General features: G+C 46.1%; 1 protein-coding gene and 1 non-coding gene across 5 annotated transcripts in view; one reads left to right on the top strand and one right to left on the bottom strand.

Moving 5' to 3' along the window:
• LOC135920894 (retinol dehydrogenase 12-like) overlaps positions 1-23,856 on the top strand; it is a 271,490-nt gene that overhangs the window by 175,460 nt on the left and 72,174 nt on the right. For all 4 annotated transcript variants that reach the window (XM_065455154.1, XM_065455152.1, XM_070531485.1 and 1 more), the window contains one exon: positions 16,608-16,807. In XM_065455154.1, the coding sequence (XP_065311226.1) occupies positions 16,608-16,807 (200 nt within the window). The remainder of the gene's footprint in view (positions 1-16,607; positions 16,808-23,856) is intronic.
• Positions 9,765-9,839, bottom strand: TRNAS-AGA (transfer RNA serine (anticodon AGA)). The gene has a single exon. It is a non-coding gene; the product is annotated as a tRNA-Ser (tRNA).

Here is a 23,856-nt window from a genome sequence, read left to right as displayed (position 1 = left end):
CGTCAGTGTATATAGTAGTAAACCTTCGCTTCCTTGTTAAATTAACAAACTCAGTGTCGTGAGCAAAGGCAAACATGGACACACCTCAGGGACGGTAAACACGCTGCATAAACGCTGGCGTGATGAAGCGAGACAGCAGCGACAAGCGATCGCTGCTTCCCGCTACAATGCGTTTCCACAGCCAAGTTTACGCGACCTTCGACACTGCAGCTGTGCCGGAACAGCACCCACGAAGCCACAACCCATGGTGGTGCACGTCAGCGGAATTTCGTCAGGAGTGTCCCTACAACTTCAGTCGCAATAATAATAAAAAAAAAATCAGGCGAATGTCAACTCTATAGCTTCACTAAGAATACAATGACGATATGGGGATGCAACAGTCTCGTAATCTTGTTCAGCGTGTCGAGCGCACATGTCAGCACATACGCTTGCCCAAATGACGGCTAATGCGAGAGGAAAGAAAACTGAAGCAGCACGGCTGGTCAACCACCCTGAGTGAGAGGTGCTGACATTGAAACACGAATGCCTACAATAAAGAAATTTAATTATGGAGTTTTACGTGCCAAAACCACTTTCTGATTATGAGGCACGCCGTAATGGAGGACTCCGGAAATTTGGACCAACTGGGGTTCCTTAACGTGCACCTAAATCTAAGCACATGGTGTTTTCGCATTTCGCGCTCATCGGAACGCGGCCGCCGTAGCAATGCCTACAACAGTTCCGTTATTCGCCCGTTCCGCGGTTTCACGATTGCTCTTACAATCCCGGTTACGCAAAGAAAACTCAAACGATAGACGAAGCTTAAGCGACACGGTAAATCACCTGACAGAAATTTATTTTACAGTAAACAGAGACAAACGTTCTCCAAGACTAAACAATTGAATAATTGAGGTTTACGTGTCGAAACCTCGATCTGATTATGAGGCACACCATAGTGGGGGACTCCGGAATAATTTGGACCACCTGCGGTTGTTAACGTGCACCTAAATCCAACTACACGGCTGTTTTCGCATTTCCCCCCCCCCCCCCCCCATCGAAATGCGGGTGCCGTGGCCGGGACTTCAGTCCTAAATATACGACAACGTGCGAAGGAACAACCATAATAAGACGCGTAAAGGTTTCGATTGTTACAGACAGCTGAGACATAAACTTGTCCTCGCCATCATAGTAGCATGCACCCGAGAATGTGTAAATAAGCAGCACTTTCACAATCGCCCAAAAGTTTTGTTATTTCCCCCAAAGCAAGTGGGGGGCATTCTTTGGCACGAGGAATATACCGGCCTAGATGTAACGGAAGAATTCAGCAGCTCGGCCAGCCCTCCATCACGTGCAGAAAGCGCTCGGATCACGATACAAATATACCTGCACAAGTTTAGTCATACGAACCATACGTTGTTTCACGACTGCTCTCGCAATCGCGCCATTACGCAAAGGAAATTCAAACAGCTGGCCAAGTCACGTTTAACTAACGAAGTGGCGTGACTGAACTTTAACTAACAGTCAACAGAGACAAGCGTTCCCCATTAATCAAGACATGACAGCGTGCGAACGAGCAATAGCCCAGTTTAAGGTACCGTAATTAGCGTAAACGTTTTGATCGTAACAGACAGTTGAGAAATAAGCTTGACCTCACCATCATACTAGCATGCAACCGGGAAGGTGTAAATAAGAAGCAGTTAACAAGTCGCCCCAACAGAGTCGTTATTCCCAGAAAGGAATTTGTACGGCATTGTTTGACAGAAGCGCGTGGGACAGAGTCGTTATTCCCAGAAACGAATTTGTACGGCATTGTTTGACAGAAGCGCGTGGAAAATTCAGCAGCTTGGCTGGTCAACTATCACGTGCAACAAGTGCTGCGATCGCGGTACAAATGCCCACAAATGTTTAGTAATTTTAACCGTACGCTGTTTTACGGTGGCTCTCGCATTCGCGGTTACGCAACCGAAAAAACTCAAACGACAGACGAAGCTAAAGCGACGCGGTTATTCAGTTAGGGTGGGCACGTGACACAAGTTTAGCTGTCAACAAAGGTAGACAAACGTTTCTCATTACTCATACTAAACAATACGACCACGTGCGAGTGAGCTATAGGCTTATTAGCTTAAGTGCTTCGATCGTTACAGGAACCTTGGACCCAAGCTTCATCCTACTACCATCATAATAGCATGCATCCGACCACATACAAATAGGCAGCAGCCTAACAAGTTGCCCAAAAGTTCTGTTATTTCGAAACATGTGCCTCGCACTGTTTGGCACGAACATACCAGCCCAGATCGATGGAAAAATAGCGCACAGGACGACACACACGAACAGCCGAGAAAGACACAGGCTAACTTAAATCTATTTTATTTGCAGCCGCGCCAGCAAATATATGCGGAAAAGATGGCATGCGCAGTGCATAGCAACAATAGAAAAAACATAGTGACAAGGTAACCCAAATCATTAAAACTACAACACACGTTCAAGAAACTCGAGTTCTGCACTGAAGAGCTTCCAGACGTATCGCTCACACATTCATCTCCCTTTTACTGATATAAAATGCTTCCAATAGTTCACGCGCAGTCTTATCGCGACCTTTGCCTAGGATTCTTATGTCACTGAGTCGCGACTCACGCTGTGCAGTTGGCGCAAGGATCAGCCAAATTTGTCCCACCTCCGCTAATAGCCCTCAGATGATTATTTTGCGCCGATCTGCAGTGCACCATCTAGCCGGTCTGCAGGCACTGTTAATATATCAGCCGTAAAGACAAGCGTGGTGAAGTTCAGCAGTGCGGCCAGGTAATTAACGATCACTTGAAGCAACGTCTCCGATCGCGATACAGATACCTACATCTGCATTCCACGTCCCAATTCGCGTACAAACCTGCATGTTTATTCCTTAATTCCGAGGAGAACGACAAACTGTTCCATCATGCTTCAAAACTAAGATTTCTATTTATTGTATACAATCCCACTCCTCTTTGCAACGCCCTCCATGACATTCAGAGTTTTCAAATAAAAAAGCAAGAAAAATGCACTTAATTCATTCTGACGCAGTTTTTACGATTGCTATCGCGATCGTTACGCAAGCAAAACGCCAATGGCAGACGAAGCTTAAGCGACACGCTTAGCGACACGTGACCAAGTAAACTCTGACAATCTTTCATAATTAAAAAAATGCGACCACATGCGAACGCGCTAATCAGCGTACACGTTTAATCGTTACAGAGCTGAGACTTGAAGTTGACCTTAACACCATAGTAATATGCATCCGTTGACGTGTAAATAAGCAGGAGTCTAACAAATCGCCCAAATGTTTCGTTATTACGACAACGTGCACGACACGCTATTCAAGAACATTACCAGCCTTAAATACACGCGTGGGTAAATTGAGCAGCGCGACCGGTTATCACGGGCAGGAAATTCTCAGTACGCGATACAACCGCGAACAAAAGTTCCGGTATTCCGAACGCACGCAGTTTTACGATTACTTTGGCAATCGCGGTTACGCAAACAAAATGCCAGCAGCACACATACCGAGGTTTTAGCGACGAAGAAACAGTCAACTGAGAAAAGTTTTCACTGTTACATGCTAAAACATACGACCAAGTGCGAACGAGCAATTAAGTCGGCGCAAACGTTTCATTCGTCACAGACAGCCGAAGAATAGTCTTGATGTCACCACCATACAGGCATCTGACCACGTGTAAGCAATCAGCAGTCCAACAAGTCGCCCAAAAGTTTAGTTATTCCAAGAAACGTGCATGACACTGTTTGGCAAGAACAATATCGCAACCCTAAAGACAGGCGTGTTAAAATTCAGCACCACGGCCGGCCATAATGTCCAGCAAGTACCCCGACTGCGATACAGATGCGTACAAAATTTCAGCTATGCCAACCTAACGAAGTTGTACGATTGCTCTCGCAATCACAGCTACGCAAACAAAAAGCAAAAGATTGCTGAAGCAAGCGTATTCCAGACAGTGCATGCCTGTTGAGACTAGTTATTATTATGAATATTAATTTCGTTATTATTGGCCACTGTTCATGAAAGACGCAATGGTAACTCTGGTGGACACATCCTGTGGGCTACGTCGGTGTTAGCGGTTCTAATGTTTTCCATTCAGAATTTTTTTTGGCTGATCTCAGCGCTGCGCAGAAACAACATAAGACAGAGTAAGCTCAGACGTTTGCAGAAAAGCAGTACGATGCGACCAAACGCAGCACAACGGATGGTCAATCGCCGACTGGTGTTACCATCACCGCAAACCGTGGGTATACGTACAATGCCGGTCATTCGATTATGCGCAGACAGGCACTACCCAGAAGTTTTTTTCGGGGAGGGGCCCAACCCAGGGTAAATTTCCTATACAAATGAGGGGAGTACCTTTACTAGCAGAAATGTGAATAACATATTGAAGGGGCAGCGCAATATGACGGACGGAACACACAGGGCAGCGCTGAAATCACAACTAACTTTATGCGAAGGCATACACAAATTTTGTACGTAACCCATAGATTCGTGCTCTCACATCGATGGCCTTATTACCAGTGCGCAGGTAGAACACGCAAAACCCTGTAATCTTATGCTACAGTATGAGGTGGTTTAAGAATTGAAATTCACTGTCATGCAAATTTAACGATGGCATGCTTACACAACGCGACCCTTGTTCCTTGACATTGTAGGCCTCAATAATCTCCCTCGTGGTCTGATTTCCTGGCGCGCAAAGTAGTGTCGTGTTTTCATAGATTGGAGTGCACTCATGCTCAGAGCAATGCCGCGGGACATGTGAGTAGGCATTACCCGTTAGCGAGCGCCTATGCTCAGACAATCTAATGTTCAGGCAACGACCTGTTTGGCCGATATAGACGTGACCGCAGGAAAATGGAAGCTCGTAAACAACTCCCATTCTACAGTGCACAAACGGGGAAGTTTGCTTAACAGTACAGCCTTTTTCAGCATGAGTGGAGGCAGCCTGGGCACTTTCCCATCAATCTTACCACAAATTTTGTTCATCTTGTTAGGGGCAGAAAAAAACAACCTTTGCATCAAACCTGCCTGCTACATTCCTGAGGCTGTGTGATAGCTTATGTACATGTGGAATTACAACCAGTTTTTTGTTCTTGTCGGCAGTCTCTGGATTGTTCATTCTTGTGGGTGCTCCTAATTTTACACGCTTAACAAGCTTCTGTACGGTCATGCGGATAGCAACCTCTTGAAAACCTGCCGCTTTCAACGCTTCATTTGCTTTATGAAACTCTCAGAAGGCTGGTGAAAACACGATTTAGAAAGTGCGCAAATTAGAATCAATAAGGCAATGCCATTTTTTACCACCTTGGAATGTGCGGAGTGAAAATTTAAAATTGTTTTTTCTGACCTTGGGCAATACATCCAGCACACATGCGTATCAGTTAGTCTGTGCCTAGTATCTAAATATTGTAGCTTGATCTTATCCGGCACTTCATGTGTATAATCTAACCCTGAGCCACATTTGTGGAATAATTGAAGTAGATTATGAAGCATTTGTTGGAAATTAATGCTCCTCACAAATATCAGAAAATCATCAACATACCTTAGCACTTTGATTGTTCGGTCATCTAAGTTACTTTCTATATTTCTATCAACCATACGTAGGAAAATGTTATTACTGGAGCAACCTTGGAACCAATGTAAATGCCAGATTTTTATTGGCATAAATTTTCTTTCCATTCAACAATGGTTAAAGCCAAGTAAAAAGAGAGAATTTCGAGAAAACTGCTCACAGATATACCACAGCTGCTAGAAAATTTGATGTCATCATTGTCCTCGGTGATACACAGTTTAACGCTTATCATTAGTCCCTCATGTGGAGTGTTATAGTACAGGTTTTGGAACATCGATGCTAAAAATATTACAGTCACCAGTATTAGATTGAAAGAGGAAGCTGATGAGATCATCCGAGTTTTTTACCACGAAAGGATCTCTGATTACCAATGATTGCAAATGCCTTTGTAAGTAACCCGAGACAACCCGCTGCCATGTATCCTTTTCCGTGACTATTGCTCGGAATTGATAGTGAGGTTTGTGGGTCCGTGCTGGGAAGGAAATATCCAATTTCAGACTTTTTGCCTTTTTTTCTGATGAAGCTGGCTGCTCAAGGGTGTGGCTGTGGAGCAGCGACAGTGCGCGCTCCTCAACTTTAGCGGGCTCTGATCATTGGTGACCAGAGATCCTTCTGCGGTAAAAAATCTCGGATGATCTCATCAGCCTCCTCATTTAATCTAATCCTGGTGATTGTAAAATTTTTAGCATCGATGTTCAAGACCTGTACTATAACATGACGAACTAATGATGAGCGTTAAACTGTGTGTCACCGAGGACAACGATGAGCTCAAATTTTCTAGCAGCTGTGGTATATGTGTCAGCAGTTTTCTCGAGATTCTCTCTTCTTACTTAGCTTCATGCTTTGTTGAATGGAAAGGAAATATATACCCACAAAAAATCTGGCATTTGCATTGGCTCCAAGGTTGCTCCTGTAATAACGAACGTTTTCCTGGATAGGGTTGATAGAAATATAGAAAGTAACCTAGATGACCGAACAATCAAAGTGCTGATGATTTTCTAATCTTTGTGAGGAGCACTAATTTCCGACAAATGGTCCATAATCTACTTCAGGTATTCGACAAATGTGGCTCAGGGTTAGATTTTGCACATGAAGTGCCAGATAAGAACGAGCTACAATTTTTAGATACGAGGCTCAAACTAACTGATGAAAGATTTTCTAGTGGCTCTTACAGGTTTTTCTCCTTTTTTTCGTTTTTGTTCTTTTTAACGCAGACGGTGTTTTTTAGAACGTTTAATGTTCAACTGTTCTGTCCATCTTATTGTTTGTCACATGGTTTATTTTTCGCGCGAGCACATGTTTTATCAATTTTATAGGTGAGTGACTGCTAGAGATTTTTGTTTTGACGCAGACGCTGTACTAAGACGCCCTTTCTTCATGTTTTTCCGTGTTGCTCGTTGGTCATTATTCCCATAGTCGTGCGGGTTTTATCACTGACTGGGCCTTAGGCGTTTGAATGGGGTTATGTATTGGATAGTTGATAGTGAAGCGTAGACGGTACTTTTTGTGTCTCGTTTTTTCTCCCCGTTGGCTTGGTAAAGACTGTGTTCGATTAATTGCTTCCCGTGCTGCTCCACGTGCGCTTGGTACGTTGCTCCTTCAATCTTTTGTGCCAGATATGATTCCTGAGTAGTCGATGTATTGCTGTATTGTACTTCTAACGTTTCGTGTGTGATTCGGCTTGTTGACGTACATGAGGCAGGCTTGTGGCGGAAATAAACTTGGTTGTGAGTGGCGCCGGTCCTGCCGTCTGGGTCCTCTTTCAGTCCCCTGGTCTCTTGCGCCTTGATTTTACTCATTCAAGCATGAACCAACTAGCCCAAGTAAGAGGTTTACTTAACTGATACGGATGTGTGCTGGAAGGTCAGAAAAAACAATTTTAAATTTTCACTCCGCACAACCCAAGGTGGTAAAAAATTCCATTGCTTTTTCGCTTCGATTTTCCGCACTTTTGAAATCGTGTTTTCACCAGACTTCTGAGAGTCTCTTAAAACAACTGGTGCGTTTGAGAGCGGCAGGTTTACAAGAGGATGCTATCCGCATGACCGTACAGAAGCTTGTTAAGCGTGTAAAATTAGGACCACCCTGAAGAATGAACAATCCAGAGCCGGCCGTCAAGAAGAAAAAAACTGGTTGTAATTCCATATGTACATAAGCTATCACACAGCCTCAGGAATGGAGCAGGCAGGTTTGATGTAAAGGTTGTTTTTTCTGCCCCTGACAAGATGATCAAAATTTGTGGTAAGATTGATGGGAAAGTGCACAAGCTGCCTCCACTCATGCTGAAAAAGGCTGTACTGTTAAGCATACTTCCCCGTTTGTGTACTGTAGAATGGGAGTTGTTTACGAGCTTGCATTTTCCTGCGGTCACGTCTATATCGGCCAAACAGGTCGTTGCCTGAACATTAGATTGTCTGAGCATAGGCGCTCGCTAACGGGTAATGCATACTCACATGCACGCCACGTGAACAAGGGAGGGCTCGAGGCACCCTCCGTTAGATGGACGCTTTGCAGCGTGGTGGTGACGAACGATGACTGACCGGCGAGCAGCCGTGCTCGTCGGCGTTTATTGCGGTGCGGTGAGCAATGTTGCCTGCCGAGCTTAGCAGTCCACCGAGCCTGGCGGCGAACCAACATTATGCCTGAGGGGGCGTCACATGCTTGCTACAGAGTAAGAATGCTGTAATAAGCATTATATCTCGAGAAAACCACTGCAGTGCGGCTTTCTGCAATTAGACCAATCTGCATTCCCCAGTTCCCAATGCACCATTCCTTCCCGATAGAGTCATGTGCGACCGTACTCACAAAAACCTGTCACGACAGAACTGTTCGTAAGAGAAACTATGAGGCAATCATGATACTGACCTTATTATAAGCAAAGGCAGTTAGTTGATGGCAAGAAATACTTATAAAAAAGAATAGTCATAGTTGTCCGATCATAACTGAGTGACCTCGCTGTCTGTATCGCGTGGCGTGCTTCCACGTTTCCTGGACGTTATCCGACCTGACGGCTGCGCAACGGGAAGGTCCTCGGAGATCTATTCATCCATTGCCGCAAGGAGGGAGCAGCGCAGCTCCTAGAAATGCAGGGAAACAAAGTGAAAAAGCAGGGACAAAGGTACAAGCGTTCTATAAAAGATTCACCATTCAGGGGCGTTGTAAGAAACGTTTGAGGTCGTTCGTCGCTTTACTTAAAGGACCAATAATGACGGAGGTTTCATATATGCAATAAGAACCACTTTATAATTGACGCGTACAGCAATTATGTCACCTGTATTTTCATTATTTGATTTAAAAATATTTGATTTATTTGATCTAAAAATAATTGAGGAGAAGTTGACGGAAAGCCAGCGAGGCTAGCCAGTTCTCACACCAGCTGGCTGCCCTGCGCTGGGCAAAGGGGGTAACGGGAGTAGAAGATAATAAAAAGGAGATATTACAAAAAAAAAGAAATAAAAGTAAACAAGGAAGGAAGAGCAAAGATAAAAGAGAAAAAGGAAACGAGCATACGGCACTGCCTAAAGTCTGCCTCTTGGACCGCTCCTCCGCACGACGCGCGACAAGGCTTTCAAAGCCTTCTGTGCTGAAGGCGGTCTCGGCCAGTGTCTTCCAACTTGCATGCTTTCTACGAATAATGTAGTTCCTCTTCTCTGGTCCCATCAGGGAAATGCGCAAGGAACGGTGTTCACATTTCGTTGAATAGGAAGCACGTTGTGAGTGACGAGTGATAAATGTTTAGTCACTGTAGGGTATTTATCGCATTTGCAGAAAATTACGTGTTCAAGCATTATACACAACGGGTCATGCTACCACTAATCGCAATTTCCCCAGAGTCCAAAAAGAACAGCACATTACAACTTCAAACAAGATGAAATTGCGGGAAATGTGAAGGTTTTTTTTTGCGATGTGTTCACGTTCCTGGCTTAAATATAAGCGTTGAAAATAATTACTGAACCCTCCTCTTTTGTTTCTTTTACGACCCTTTAGGAGTTCGTAGCTAATTTATCCGGTGTCCTCGATAAACTAAACAAGGCACCTTATTTATATTTGCTGAAAATAAGAGGCACATTACGGATAATATTAATAAGAGGAAATGAGACGTTCACCCAAACGCAGCTAAGTGATACAAAGGAAACCCTTACGGGTTCCTCGAAACAAAAACATTGCAGTTGAAGAAAAATTCGTCCTGGTCCGGGTCTTGAACCCGGGACCACCGCCTTTCTGGGGCAGCCGCTCTACCATCTGAGCTAACCAGGCGGCTAGCAGATGGCATGGCGAAGTCGAATTTGTCAACAACTCGAGGCCAAGGCAAAAGTTTGAGGTAATAGATCTGCAGAAACCCGCAAGGTGTAGAGAGGTAATTAATAAGGGGAAATGAGACATCCACCAAAACGTATCCATGTGCTACAAAGGGAACTCATACGGGTTCCTCGAAAGAAATTTAGGTTCCTCGAAATAATTATGGATAATATATAGACGCGGTTCAAAACGTGTGCAATTGTTGTTGCTTTTGCAATAAATTACGCATAAAATTGGCCCGAAGCGTTATGAGTGTGTGCTCTACGAGCGCCGCGAAACTTAGCCCACTGCGCTGGCATAACTACAAACTCCACGGACAGCAAATCTAGCAAATGTGAGTGCGACGCTACGGCAGATTTGTGTGCGAAGTTCAATCCATGTGAATCGAATACAGCCTTTCCGAATAATTCTTTTACCATGCGTTCGAAAGCGCTATATGGCCACCTAACGCCGTGTCCTAGTGTCCCGAAGTGACGCTATGCTATACAAAGTTTATGTTTCGCTAAAAAAAAAGTGCACGTTATGGTTTATGCGTTGCCGAAATTCCAATTGCTTAGGTTAATTACGGCCTGCGCATTAATATACGTATCCAAGGGTTCTTGGGGTTATATCATTGAACAGATGCCACCAAGATAAAATTTGGAGTATTGGGCTTATCCCTTTGGTGAAATTGTGTGCGAAGATAAATACGCGTGAATCAAATACAGCCTTTACCATAAATTTCGTCAGCAACAGTTGGAAAGTGTCACGCTGCCGTTATAGGCTACGTTTTTCATGTCCCGAAACAACTCTGCCTTGCATAAACCCCATATGTAATACAAAGGCAAGACATTTCACGTGCAATGTTTACCAAGATTATAAAATTTCTGACACAACTAGTAACGTTCCAAGTAATTTCGAAACCCCTGTTCTTTCTGCAATTTTTATGCGCTATACGACGCTTGCCCGGTGAGCTTGGCGAAATGAACGAGGCTCCTTGTCCGTGATTGGTGCATGAAAGTAAGGCCCAGATCATCAGTGGGATGCGTAGGCAAAGTGGCTCGCGACCTTTGCCATAAACTACGTATGGAATTCAAGCTTTCCAGATCATTATAGGTGTTTTACGAGCACACCGAATTTGTTTTCCTGGCAGAACTATGAATGCGACCGAGATAAAATATAACGAAACCCGCCCTGGTTGCTCAGTGGTTATGGTGTTGGGCTGCTGAGCACGAGGTCGCGGTATCGAATGGGAGCGAAATGCGAAAACACCCGTGTACTTAGATTTAGGTGCACGTTAAAGATCCCCAGGTGGTCGACATTTCCGGAGTCCTCCACTACGGCGTGCCTCATAATCATAAAGTGGTTTTGGCACGCAAAACCCCATAATTATATATAAAATATAACGAAGATGGCGAAAGGTTATGCCAAATCTGCGTGCGAAGAGAAATGCTTGTTAATTCAAAAGTGCCTTTGATAGGAATTCTCACGTAAGTGTTTGTAAATATCATACAGCCGTTATCATTTATGCTTAACAATGTCATGAGTTAACTGTAAAAAATTAAAGTATGGGGTTTTACATGCGAAAACCACGACCTGATTACGAGCCACGCCGTAGTGGAGGACTCCTGAAATTTCGACCACCCGGGCTTCTTTAACGGGCACCTATATCTAAGTACACGGGTGCTTTCGCCTTTCGCCGCCATGGAAATGCAGCCGCCATAGCCGGGATTCGATCCCGCAACCTCGTTCTTAATTAGCAGTCAAACACCGTAGCCATTAAGCAACCATGGCAGGTCGTGAGAAAACTGTATGTTACACCAAGTCTACGTTTGGTGAAAATGGGAGTCATGTTAAGTTCCGTTACGTTCCGGAAACGCAACTGAATTTTCGCTGACGCACTGCGCTCCAATCATGCTGGATTGAATAATGTGGATTGAAAGCGTGGGCAGTATTTGGCTGCAATAATTGTGTGTGAGAGAGAGAGCTGTAAAAGAGATGAGAAAGGCATGGAGGTTAACCGGAAGATAGATATCCAGCTTCCTACCGTGCCCTGGGGAAGGGGTAAGGGGAGACAGAAATATCTGAAAACAGTGGGAGAGGAACACCCCCCCCCCTCCCCACAGACACACACACACACACACGCACGAACGCACGCACGCACGCAGAGAGAAAGGAATGCAGGAGTGTCACAGTCGTTCAATCAAGTCGCTTGACCAGAGAAACCTCAGTAGCGCTTTCACCGCCTTCTGGTGTGAAGGTCGCATCAGCCGGAACTCCAAGATCGTCTGCTGAGAAAGCTGCCGGTAATCGAAACATGCCAACGCCGTCACGAGCGACTGTCTCAGGGAGCTGTAGCGAGGACAATAACGGAGAATATGTTCGAGTGTTTCCTCGCTGCCCCCAACTATCAGCGGCAGCACTGTCAGTCATTCACTGCGGCAAGCAGATGGATTTGTGAAAGACACTCCTAGCCATAGTCGGCTGAGAATGGTTGTGTCGATTCGAGATAGTCCAGATGGAATGCGTGGTCGGACGGATGGGTCAAGGCGGTGAAGTCGAGTATGTCGGAAACCTGGGGTGTTCCACATGGATCGTTTAGCATCACGTGCTAGTTTGCGAAGTTTGTTGCTGCGTTAATTCTTGATAGGGGGGATGGGTTCCTTCTTAGTGAGCCCTCCTAGCAGCTTCATCGGCGTTTTCGTTGCCCTTGATGTCGCAGTGGCTTGAGAGCCACTGAAAAGTGATGTCATGTCCTTTCTCTGCCAGCTGGTGATACAGCTGCCTTATTGCAATCACAAGTGGGTCTTGTGGTCCACGACGTAGAGCGAATAGCAAACAATGCAGGGCTGCCTTCGCATCGGTGAATGTACTCCATCTTCGTGGTAGATCTTCATGCATCATGCGAAGTGCGCTGCGAAGTGCAGCAAGCTCCTCAGAAATCGACGTTGTCCGGCGAGATGTTTTAAACTGAATGGTCACGCCATTTTCGGGAAAGATCACAGCTCCTCTAGATCCACAGTTGTAGAGCCATCAGTGTAAATTTGGAGATGGTCCATGCATATTTCGTGCAGCATGCTTGAGAGCTGGCGACGAAAGTTGTGCTTTCTTTCGAATTTCCGGTACTTAGAGTCGAACTTGTGGGAGAGCCAAACACCACGGAGGTGCCAGGAGCCTCTCGGCAGGAGTATAATCTCTAGGGAGGTGGTCACTGAACGCCGATATCTCCTGGCGAAAAGAGGCACTGGGCCGGTCTTTCGGCAGCGCGGCAAAGTGGTGGAAATGGGCGCGGGCAATGTGCCCGATGTGGGCTATGAGCACTTCCAATGTCATATGAGTTGTGACTGGGTAATCGTGAGCTATCGCAATTGTCTACGCTGTTGACGTGCAACGCGGTAATCCAAGACAAACACCGAGTGCCGGCGCCTGTGCTCTTTCGATTGTGGGGATGTTACTTCTGCAGGTATTGCTCAGTACAGGTAAACCGTACTGAGCAATACCTGAGAAACAGCGTCCTGTAGAGTTGTAACATCGCGTGGACTGACGTACCCCACTTTTATGCCCCTAGAAATTTGGAAAGGCGTGAAATAGCCATTTGGCGTTTCTTCAGCCGGGGCATGTGGGGACTCCAGCTGAGGTCTCGTTCAATGAACACCCCTAAGAATGTGTGCGTCCTGTCGTAACATATATTTTTTCTATTGATGAATATGGCATAGGACGTCATTGGCTTCCGCGTAAACGCGGCCAGCGCGCCTTTCTCAGGTGAAATCTGGAGACTTTGTTCGCCATATACGCGGATTTAAAGCAAGGGAGACGTCGAAAACCGGCCATAGCGCTTGGATAAACTTTATAGCGTTCCAGGTACCATTCCTATCTGGCAAGGATCATGCGTTCCATCACCTTCCCTACGCAACTAGCCAGCGCTATGGGCCGTTATGACGTGAGCTCTAGTGGTGGCCTGCCAGGTTTAGGGAGTGGTAGCAGACGACTCGTCTTCCATTCTTGAGGAACGTTCCCATTCCGCCATCCCTCAGAGTAGGGTAGCCAACCAGAGACACACTGTTGGTTAACATCCCTACCTTCTCTCTTTATTTCGTCTTCCTCCTCCTCTTCCTCCAGCAGCGCATTTCGTGCTTGGTCACCCAGATGGCACAAGATGCAGTACCATATGCCATCTGGTCCAGGCAACGACGACCGATTACACTAAGCAAGAGACGCATTGACCTCCTCGTTGGTGAAAGGCAGTTCCATGCGTGAATCCTGTGAATGCGGCATGATGCTATCAGTACAAAGGGAGGCTGTGTACATTGATTGACCTGCGATCTTCCTGCTGAAATATTGCGCTACCTCGATGTCCTCTCGGCATTGGAAAAGCGCCAGGGCTTTGAATGGCACGCGTTGTTCGGGAAGTACACTTAGGCCTCTCATGATTCTCCATATGTGAGAGAGAGGTTTTTCCGGGGTCTAGGGATTCACAACATTTCGCCCGCCTTTGAGACTCCAGTTTGTCCCAAAAATTGTTACTGGTACATTAAGGAATGGAGTGAATCTGTGTCCAAGTTCGCGGACCGCTGCTGCAGCTATCCGTACGTGTTACTGGTACCTTGAGATGTGCGGCCTTCCTCGAGGACACAGAAATTTGCTGACCGCCAGCGTCGTATTGCTAACCTTCAAAGGAAGGGCTTCAGCTCTGGAACGTCGGCAAGAGTGAGTACATCTGGTTAAACAATGACAAAGGGAGTAGCGCACCGCTTCCTGTCATAGTAAATTTCGCGCACAGTATCTATGCACACGTCTATCCCAACTGGCACGGAAACTTAGGCCCATTCTATCAACAGCGTTTCAAGGATAATCAAATGGGGGCACACTTCAACATATGCACACTGTATACGCACAAGAAATGACGGACTACGCCGATAGCGCACGAATGGCCGAAGCTGGATGCTTCGTGACGGTCCACAAGAGTAAGCGAGTTACTTAGCGATAACACGCCTTTGCTACAAGGTATTATGCAATGTACAACATGGCTAAGTTTGAAGCCTTGTACACAGCAAGAGTAAATCAATCGAAACTGAGCACACCCGCGAGTGATTAGGCAGAAAATAATTAAGTAGTGACTTCACCGAGGAGCATTACTGAGTCAGAAACGTGACAAGCGCCTGCTTCAAAATATTTGCCAAATAAAGAACGAACCGTAAAACACTAATACTGATTAAATTCATGAGCCGAAAGTTTGGATAGCTTGGAATTTATATTTAGCCCCGCTTTCAGAACAAGCATTATATACGCTGCTCGCGCCATTTGGACATAGTTTAATCAGCTCCGAAAGCGCTTTTGCATGTTCTCTGAAGCTGTTGCTTAAGCTTCGTGTCGTCCACCCAGTCATCGTCTATGACATCTCCCGAAACAGAGGTTTGCTAAACCGCACCGGGGTCATACACATCCATTGTAACCACGGAAGCAACGGAGGCAATTGAGGCAAGGAATGGACGCCGCGTCACCACGTGATCAAACATGGCAGCGACCACGGTGTCGCCGCGAAAAGGGTCGATATTGTACGAGTGGGCCTACGTACGCACATGGTAGAGCTGTGAAGTAGCTCATAGTGGCACGCGACTTTGAGCATTATTCAACGCAACATCAGTTATTTGTTTAATCTGCTGCTCCAATTGACGAATCAAAGTTTAGAGAAATAATACAACCTACAAACCGAATGTCTGCGTGTCTTTGTTTTACTTCGCACCGTAGCAAGAGAGATGTAATTCCGTTTCGCCTGCTTGTTCCCATGCCGTGCAGACGCGCGCGCAGAGAGCGAAATTATGTCCTTTTCTACCGTGTTCCAGCGCACGATCGCGCTTTGTGATCCACTTGCGTCTGTCTCGCTGTTCGTGTAGCACTGACTTATACCGCTAGTCAGGTGTTCTTGTGCACAGCGCAAAAAATCATGCACTGTGTGACACGAGACAAACGCAATAGCTCGTACTGTCCGCGAAAGTGCGCCGCGAAGCAAAAAAGCGAGAGAAAAAAAAAATGAAGGTGGGACCCGTGATGTGTGCGTCGCGCGATCCTCCGGCTCTGGTATGGGAGTACGCAGGGAAGGAGTTTTGCTTTCGGAGGCTAGACGGGGGCAAGTGGAGAGAGCGTTATGTTGGTGGTCACGCTCGCCTCCTGAAATCATGGGTTCGCGTTACTGAAATATTTCCTACCTCGGCTATTAATTACCCCTGTCTTGCGCTAGCTGATTCTAACATGCGCCTGCAAATGTTCTAATTTCATCACTCCACCTCGTTTATCTAGTATATGATTCGTAAACTACATTGCTAGTTGTATCCACCACTTTCTGACACAACTTCTTCTAGAGCGAAAATGTGAACAATATGTGCTGCTGAGAAGCCCACCAGCTCACCCATCCGTCCGCCCGCCCATCCACATCTATCTATCTATCTATCTATCTATCTATCTATCTATCTATCTATCTATCTATCTATCTATCTATCTATCTATCTATCTATCTATCTATCTATCTATCTGTCTGTCTGTCTGTCTGTCTGTCCGTCCGTCCGTCCGTCCGTCCGTCCGTCCGTCCGTCCGTCCGTCCGTCTGTCTGTCTGTCTGTCTGTCTGTCTGTCTGTCTGTCTGTCTGTCTGTCTGTCTGTCTGTCTGTCTGTCCGTCTGTCCGTCTGTCCGTCTGTCCGTCTGTCTGTCTGTCTGTTGTTTCAAGTTGGTGACAGAGCGCGTCTGTCGCAGCCCGGGCGCAGACATGAGACTGGACAACGGAGGCGGCCTTGAAGACGACGCCCTTGCGATCACCTGGTTCATCAGGGCTGCGCTGGTGTTGGTCGTGGCGGGCTTGTGTCTCAAGGCGTATGTGCTCTACAGCAAGCGCGTCTACCGCGGCACCACCACGATGAGCGGAAAGACGGTCATCGTGACCGGTGGCAACGCAGGTGGGCCCGTCCAGCTTGCTTCTCGCGAAGCTAAGTTGCAGCCCGCTTTGCTGTGTTTACCCATATTAAGCTAAATAATACATCCTCTGCCCTGTACTGACCTAAGCAGGAGCGGCGTAAAATTACGCTAGGCATGATTTGCGTAGGGATAGCTAAACTCGACCCTTCTGGCCATCCCCCCGAAATAGTAAAAGTAAATTTTGGTACAGTCCTTGCCGCGTATTACCGCGGTCCAGTAGGTAGATGCCAGCCAACGACGAAGAAAGAAATTAATATAAGCGATATCAGCTTTTGATGTTGTCAAACCTCCCGTACAAGGTGGATGACGCTTGTATTAAAAATGAAAAATAAAATAACAATGGTTAGCTATGCCTGGTGGCTTAAGATCGCGCAGATGTTCCTGAACGTTTTTTTAATGGCGAAATTTCACACTCGTCGCAGTGAAGGAAGAACCAATAGGGCAAAGATCAAGAACACGAGGAGGTGAAAAAGTGGCTGCATATCACGCATACAGACGAAGTGGTCAGCGTGAAATCATTTCGCGTGAATGTCACCAGCGTTCACGTTTTACTCCACGTTTCACACCATGCCATGATGGCCCTGCCTGCTCGTGCCTGTGCTCTATTTCCAGCGAAGCTTTTAGAAGCGCTCGAGAACGTTGTATGCGTGTTTCTCCGACGTCAAGGACGTCAGAGAAACACCCAGTCAGAATTTCATCATTATCATCTATAGCTCGCTGCGTCGTCCTCAATTTCAGCAGAACCCTTTTCGTAAGCCTGCAGGTTTCTGCTTCGTAGGTGAGTACTGGTAAGACACAGCTGTTATACACTTTTCCCTTGAGGAATAATGGCAACCTGCTGTTCATTATCTGAGAATGCCTGCCAAACGCACCCCAGCCCATTCTTATTCTTATGATTATTTCAGTCTCAGGATCCGGATCCGCGGCCACTACCTGCCCTACAGTGGCGTAGCCAGAAATTGCATTCGGGGGGGGGGGGGGAGGGGAGGGGGGCTCACATTGCAGCTGGACCTCCTTAAGAGGAAGCTTTAACTCGTGTGCCGCTTCTAAATACATGTTGACGGAGAATTCGTTTTTCTCGGCAACCAATGGAGCAAATTTGACGAGGCCTGTTGCATTTAAAAGAAAAACTAAAATTCTAGTGACTGCTTGTTTCGAATTGTTTATTTATGTTGTCAATTTTTTGTTAAAAATTGACCAAAATCGCAAATTTTCAGAAAACGATACCATCAAGTTTAAAACTCTAACTCAGCAATGAAAAATGATTTTACAATTCTCTGAATTCCACCAATAGTACAAATACAGCGGAAAAAATTGCTATATTACACATGAATGGAAAAACGGCTTTCGCAGAACTCTTGTACACAACGTAACCAATTCACGTAAGATACGAGTTGACACATCAAATTTGTCCGCTTTGACTGTTATAATAGAGGCCGTTTACAGAACAGCGACATATATATACTTGATACAGAGCTATTAGTTCGTAAACTTCGTGCTTCTATTTCTTTGGAACTTTGGAGTTTTTTCAAAATATTTTGAACAGTGTTCAGGCCCTAAATGAAAATTCCGCTTCCAACAAACACTAAAATTTAACTTTCTCTCTCAAATGCAACAAATTTCATTAAAAGCGATCAAGAGGCCCTATAACGCATAACTATTCAAATATGTTTTTATTCCAATCTCCTGACGTCAAATTCGCGTAACCGCCGACGCAAGCATCGGGCGGTCACCCGCAGGGTTGTCTGTACAGACCAATCAAACGCTCTGCTCGTTCATAGGAGGTCACTTTTGTTTGCTTAAAAAAGGAATAAAATTGCCTACACTGAGCAGCTTGTCTTACCTAATTGGCTGACAAGAGGCGGGGAGTACGCTCAATTGGAGAGGGATTCGATGGGGCCGAGCCACTACACTGAAAATTGATAACGGGATGTAGAATCTGGTGCCGGTGTCTGCGCTTGGTCCGCTTTCCCTTACTTAGCTTGCGGTGGCTGGTCGAAAATCGCGACGGCATGCAACGGAAGCTATAGAATGACGCTAAAACGGATCATCAGCAAAGAAGAGTTGGCAGAACAAGGTCGTAAACGTGCCGAAAGAGCTCGAAAACGTTACACGGCCACGCAAAAAGTTTTATTATACGCAAATAAACCCATGCTCTCCGACAGGTGCGAGTAGCCAGTGCCTGAGCGATCGGCGGCAGCCATCTTCTATTCCTTTCGGCACGGGCAGCCTGCGGCTATTCAGAAAAAAATTCAATTTTGTTCGGCATAATAATGCATCTTTGACGCGTATACGTCACTTTGGCGCGGTGAGTTGTTGCGGTTTTGTGACTTGGAGTGACAGGCAGGTGAAGTGGGTGCAGTCCAAAAGCTTTTGAACAATAGCTGAAGTCCAATGGTGGACAGGCGTCGAATCAGAAATACCGATTTTTCTTTTGTTCTGTCCAAGCATGCATAATTATTGTGTGCACGCGGTTCAAGGCATTCATTGAAGATATGATCTAAATATGCCCACCCCTCATGTAAAACCCCAAATGGGGTATTTGAGGTACCAATAAATAAATAAAAAAATATCATATGGGAAGCTGTTGCGGTTTTCGTGACATCGCGTCCCAGAGAGGCGACCTGGGGGTGACACAGAAAAAGTTTTTGACCATTCGCGTAGAGCTGATTGCAGAAATAGAATAGAAAAGTTTGGAATAGTTTTCTATTATAGCGCCCCAGAGGTTATCACAGAAAATCGTTTCTGCGTTTTACATGTATTCGAATAGTTGGACCCGAGCTAAAGCTTCCTCTTAAACAATTTGTTTGGGGATCAAATCCATGAATAATAACTGCGTTGCAATTGCCAAGGATGCTGCAAACGAATTCTTGAACGCTACGAACTATAAAAACAAATAAAATATGTATTGTTTCACACAAGAATATACTTCTGTGTGCCAAAACTTGTGCCCCAAATAGCTGATATCAACGCTTCCATGTTTTTTGTATATTTAATAAGTAAATAAAATATCACACCAACTTTAGAACTATATCAGTTCGAAACCAGCAAAGCAGCGCATGCCGCTGATGAGAAAAATGTAAGGGCCATGAAATTAACAAGTTGAGGACAAAATGGTAATAAAACTTTGTCATTCAAGAACCTTGTTTAGATTCGTGTACATACGCAATGGTCAGTGAAAATCTGAATGACGCTGTCATTTGTTCCAATGTATTACGCAGGAGCAGCTGTCACCGGTCGTGTATCGTGAGTAATTGCACCGAAATTATAGCTGCAACAGAGAGCACGTATAAAAAGCTGTAGTTCTGCAAAATATACGAGGGCGAGTCAAATGAACGTGAGCCAATGCGAATATGACAACCGGGATACTTTATTTAAAAGTAGTCTCCATGAGCATTTATACATTTGTCCAATTGTCTAACGAGTCGTGTCATTCCCGTCTCATTAAACTCGTTGCGTTACTGCTTCAAAAAGTCTACAACTGACTCTTATTAATTTAAATATGCGTATAAGTCTCCAATAAATCTACGTATCTAAAAAAAGTCACTGCATATAACCAAAAAAGGCTAATAAACATGTTGCGCAATCACAGATTCCTAGAATCCTAGATCCCGCCCCCATTCCATCCAATGCCCCCGTTGTATCGCGCGCGACGGAAGGCGGCGCGCTTGCACCCCGCTTTTCTCTTTTGCGCGCGCAAGGCTGAGCCACCATCGTCGGCTCACCCCTTTCAGCCCTCCACCCTGCTCCCTACGCTTTCACTTGCCCATAGAGAATGCGGCCCGCGGTCACGATGTTATCGCCCTTGGACTTTATACGAAACATGAGGGCGATGGTGACGGCAGGAATGCGCTTGGAGTGTGCACATAATTGCTATCGCAATACTATATAATAAGAGTATCCGGTAACTGAAGCGTCCCGTGGCCCATTACTTTCCGCAAAAGAAGAAGTAACAAAATTGAACTTTCACCGTGCGACAATTCGCTGCGCCGCGACAATGTCTTTTTTTTTCTTTTGTGGGGCCGGGGTACCGAAATGAAAAAAATGCAAAGTATGTTGACCACAATCGAATGCTTACTTTGGGCAAACAATGGGGCTACCGAAGGAATATCGAAGAAAACGTGAGACGCTTGGTCCACCAAGAACCATACGCATACTGCCCAGCTCCTAGACAGGGGAGACGAGACTTTCCGGAGAGGTTGCGCTCAATCGAACGCGGTGCAATTCGTCGAGTCCCCACTGTGATGGCGGCGAGCGACCGTAGTTTCACTTTCTCGTCTGCTAGCTAGAAAGCGTTCCAAACTCTGCCAGGCGAAAATGCACTCGGCCAGAGAAAAGCGAAAGCGCACCGAAGTGCGCCGCGCGGGGGTCGGTGCCATACGAGAAGGACGCACGTGCTCTGGCTGGCTCTGGCAGCCCGCGGCTAGGCTAGCAAGGAGGAAAAAGAAAAGCTCAATGCGTCCTCGCGAATAAAAGTCAAAGTAGAAAAAAATTAATAAGAACGTAGTTATACCTTGGCTGGCTTTAGTGTCTTGACGTGGATGCTTTGGCGTAGGTGAAAAAAAAAATGTTGATATTTTTTTGTTTTATGACGGCAGAAATGAACTACCACACGCTTTATCTCATCGGACCTTGCTGCGGGCTTTGTCAACTTGTCTGATAGTGTGTTGATTGGGCTTGTCTCGTTGTATGTTCCGATGTAAGACTTTAGAAAAGTCAATGCACCTTTGGCATCAAATATTTATAGGAACATTAAACCCACAAAGTTCCGCAATTGAAAATCTAAAGCACAACTTTGGAAATATCAATGCACCTTTCGCATCAGAAGTTTATGAGAACTTTATACCCATAAAGTTTCGCAATCGACATCCATGCGCTCCGTAGATACCGCGGCCTTCACAAGATGCCGCGGCGAGCCCGTTCGCCATCAAAACACCCTTGAAAGTTTGTGCTCGGATGGGGCTGCTTGCGCTATGTGACTCCAGGTGCATGAGCATGGCCACGAAATCCAGCCCGAGTTCGCAATGTTCGCGGTGAAATGTCTTTTCGAGCGTGAAAAAGATATGCTAGACAAAATTCAGAATGATTTCCGGCGCCGGGGGTTGCTTTTGGTCGGCGGTGTATGGACAGTACGAAATAACTTCGGGGGGGGGGGGGGAGGGGCTCAAGCCCCATAAGCCCCCCCCCTTCCCTGGCTACGCCCCTGTTTCCCTAAGTAGATGTATTCCCTTACATCTTCCAGTGTCTCACTACCTATCGTAAACTGCTGTTCTCTTCCGAGACTGCTCAACATTACTTTAGTTTTCTGCAGAATAATTTTTAGACCCACCCTTCTGCTTTGCCTGTCCAGGTCAGTGAGCATGCATTGCACTTGGTCCCCTGAGTTACTAAGCAAGGCAATATCATCAGCGAATCGGAAGTTACTAAGGTATTCTCCATTAACTCTTATCCCCAATTCCTCCCTATCCCGGTCTCTGAATACCTCCTGTAAACACGCTGTGAATAGCATTGGAGAGATCGTATCTGCCTGCCTGACGCCCTACTTTATTGGGATTTTGTAGCTTTCTTTATGGAGCACTACGGTCGATATGGTCACTGCAGCGCACGTTGCCGAGCACGTCCTCATCTTGTACGATTCCAGGGTTAGCGCAGAGCAGGAAGTCTATTTCATTTCGGGTCTCGCCATTCTTAAGCTTCCGTTGCATGCCGCCGCAATTTTCGACCAGCCACCGCAAGCTAAGTAAGGAAAAGCGGGCAAATCACAGACGCCGGCACCACCCTCTTCATCCGGTTATCGATTTTCAGTGCAGTGGCTCGGCCCTATCGAATCCCTCTCCACTTGAGCGTGCTCCTCGCCTCTTGTCAGCCAATTAGATAAGACAAGCCGCTCAGTGTAGGCAACGCTATTCGTTTTTCAAGCAAACAAATGTGACCTCCTATGAACGAGGAGAGCGTTTGATTTGTCGCTTCAAACAACTCTGCAAGTGACCACCCGATGCTTGCGTCGGCGGTTACGCAAATTTGACGTCCTGAGATTGGAATAAAAACATATTGGAATATTTTTACGTTATAGGGCCCCCAGATCATTTTTTTCATCGAACATATTGTCCTTAGGCATGGTGCCCCAAAAGTCGTCATCACAGATGGAGGAACTGCCTTCAGTGCCAAACTCCTTGACTAGGTTCTAAGACTCAGTGGTACAAGCCACCGGAAAACAACAGCATATCATCCCCGGATGAACGGAGCGTCTTAATAGAGCGTCTTAATAAGACCCCCGCAGACATGCTTTGCATGCATGTTGACGTAGAGCATAAGAACTGGGGTCAGATTTTGCCTTACGTTACCTTCGCCTACAATACCGCTCGACAAAAAACTACTGGAATGACACCGTTCAGCTTGGTCAACCGTCGCGAAGCCACGACAACGCTGGATGCCATGCTGCCACACGAGTTTGACGACATATACCCACCGACGTTGACGAATTTAGCCAGCACGCCGAAGAAGCCAGGCAGCTTGCCGCGTACGTATATGCATTCAGGAAGACGAAGATGCGAAACGATACGATCTTTGATGCAGGTCCGTTTTCCACACTGCTGGCGACAAAGTATGGGTCTGTATATGCATACGTCATCGTGGACTTTCGGAAAAACTCCTACGACGGTACCTTGGGCCGCACAGAGTGATCCGCCGCCTGAGTGACGTGAATTACGAGGTCGTTTCTGACAGTGACAATAGCTCGAGTTGCCGCAAACTTGCCCTTGCCTGAAGTGGTGCATGTGGTACCGATGGTACCTGCCGAAGTAACTTTTGACTTTTGTCTTTTTTTTCTCTGCGTGTTTAACTTTGTGCCGTTATACACCGGCCTCATACGCTTAAATTGCGTATCGGGACGATGCTTTCTTCGGAGGGACGCAAATGGCGCGCCTGTACTCCGTTGAAGAAGAGGAGAACCCGAGCGGGCACGAGCGTGTTTGTACAAGCGCAGTGAAGAAGAAAAAGTCGCGGCTGCGTTCATAATTAAAACGGCGAC

Source organism: Dermacentor albipictus, chromosome 1, assembly GCF_038994185.2.
Source record: "Dermacentor albipictus isolate Rhodes 1998 colony chromosome 1, USDA_Dalb.pri_finalv2, whole genome shotgun sequence".
Classification (NCBI taxonomy): domain Eukaryota; kingdom Metazoa; phylum Arthropoda; class Arachnida; order Ixodida; family Ixodidae; genus Dermacentor; species Dermacentor albipictus.
Note: the sequence above shows the minus strand (reverse complement) of the source record. Positions and strands in the feature narration are given on the sequence as shown.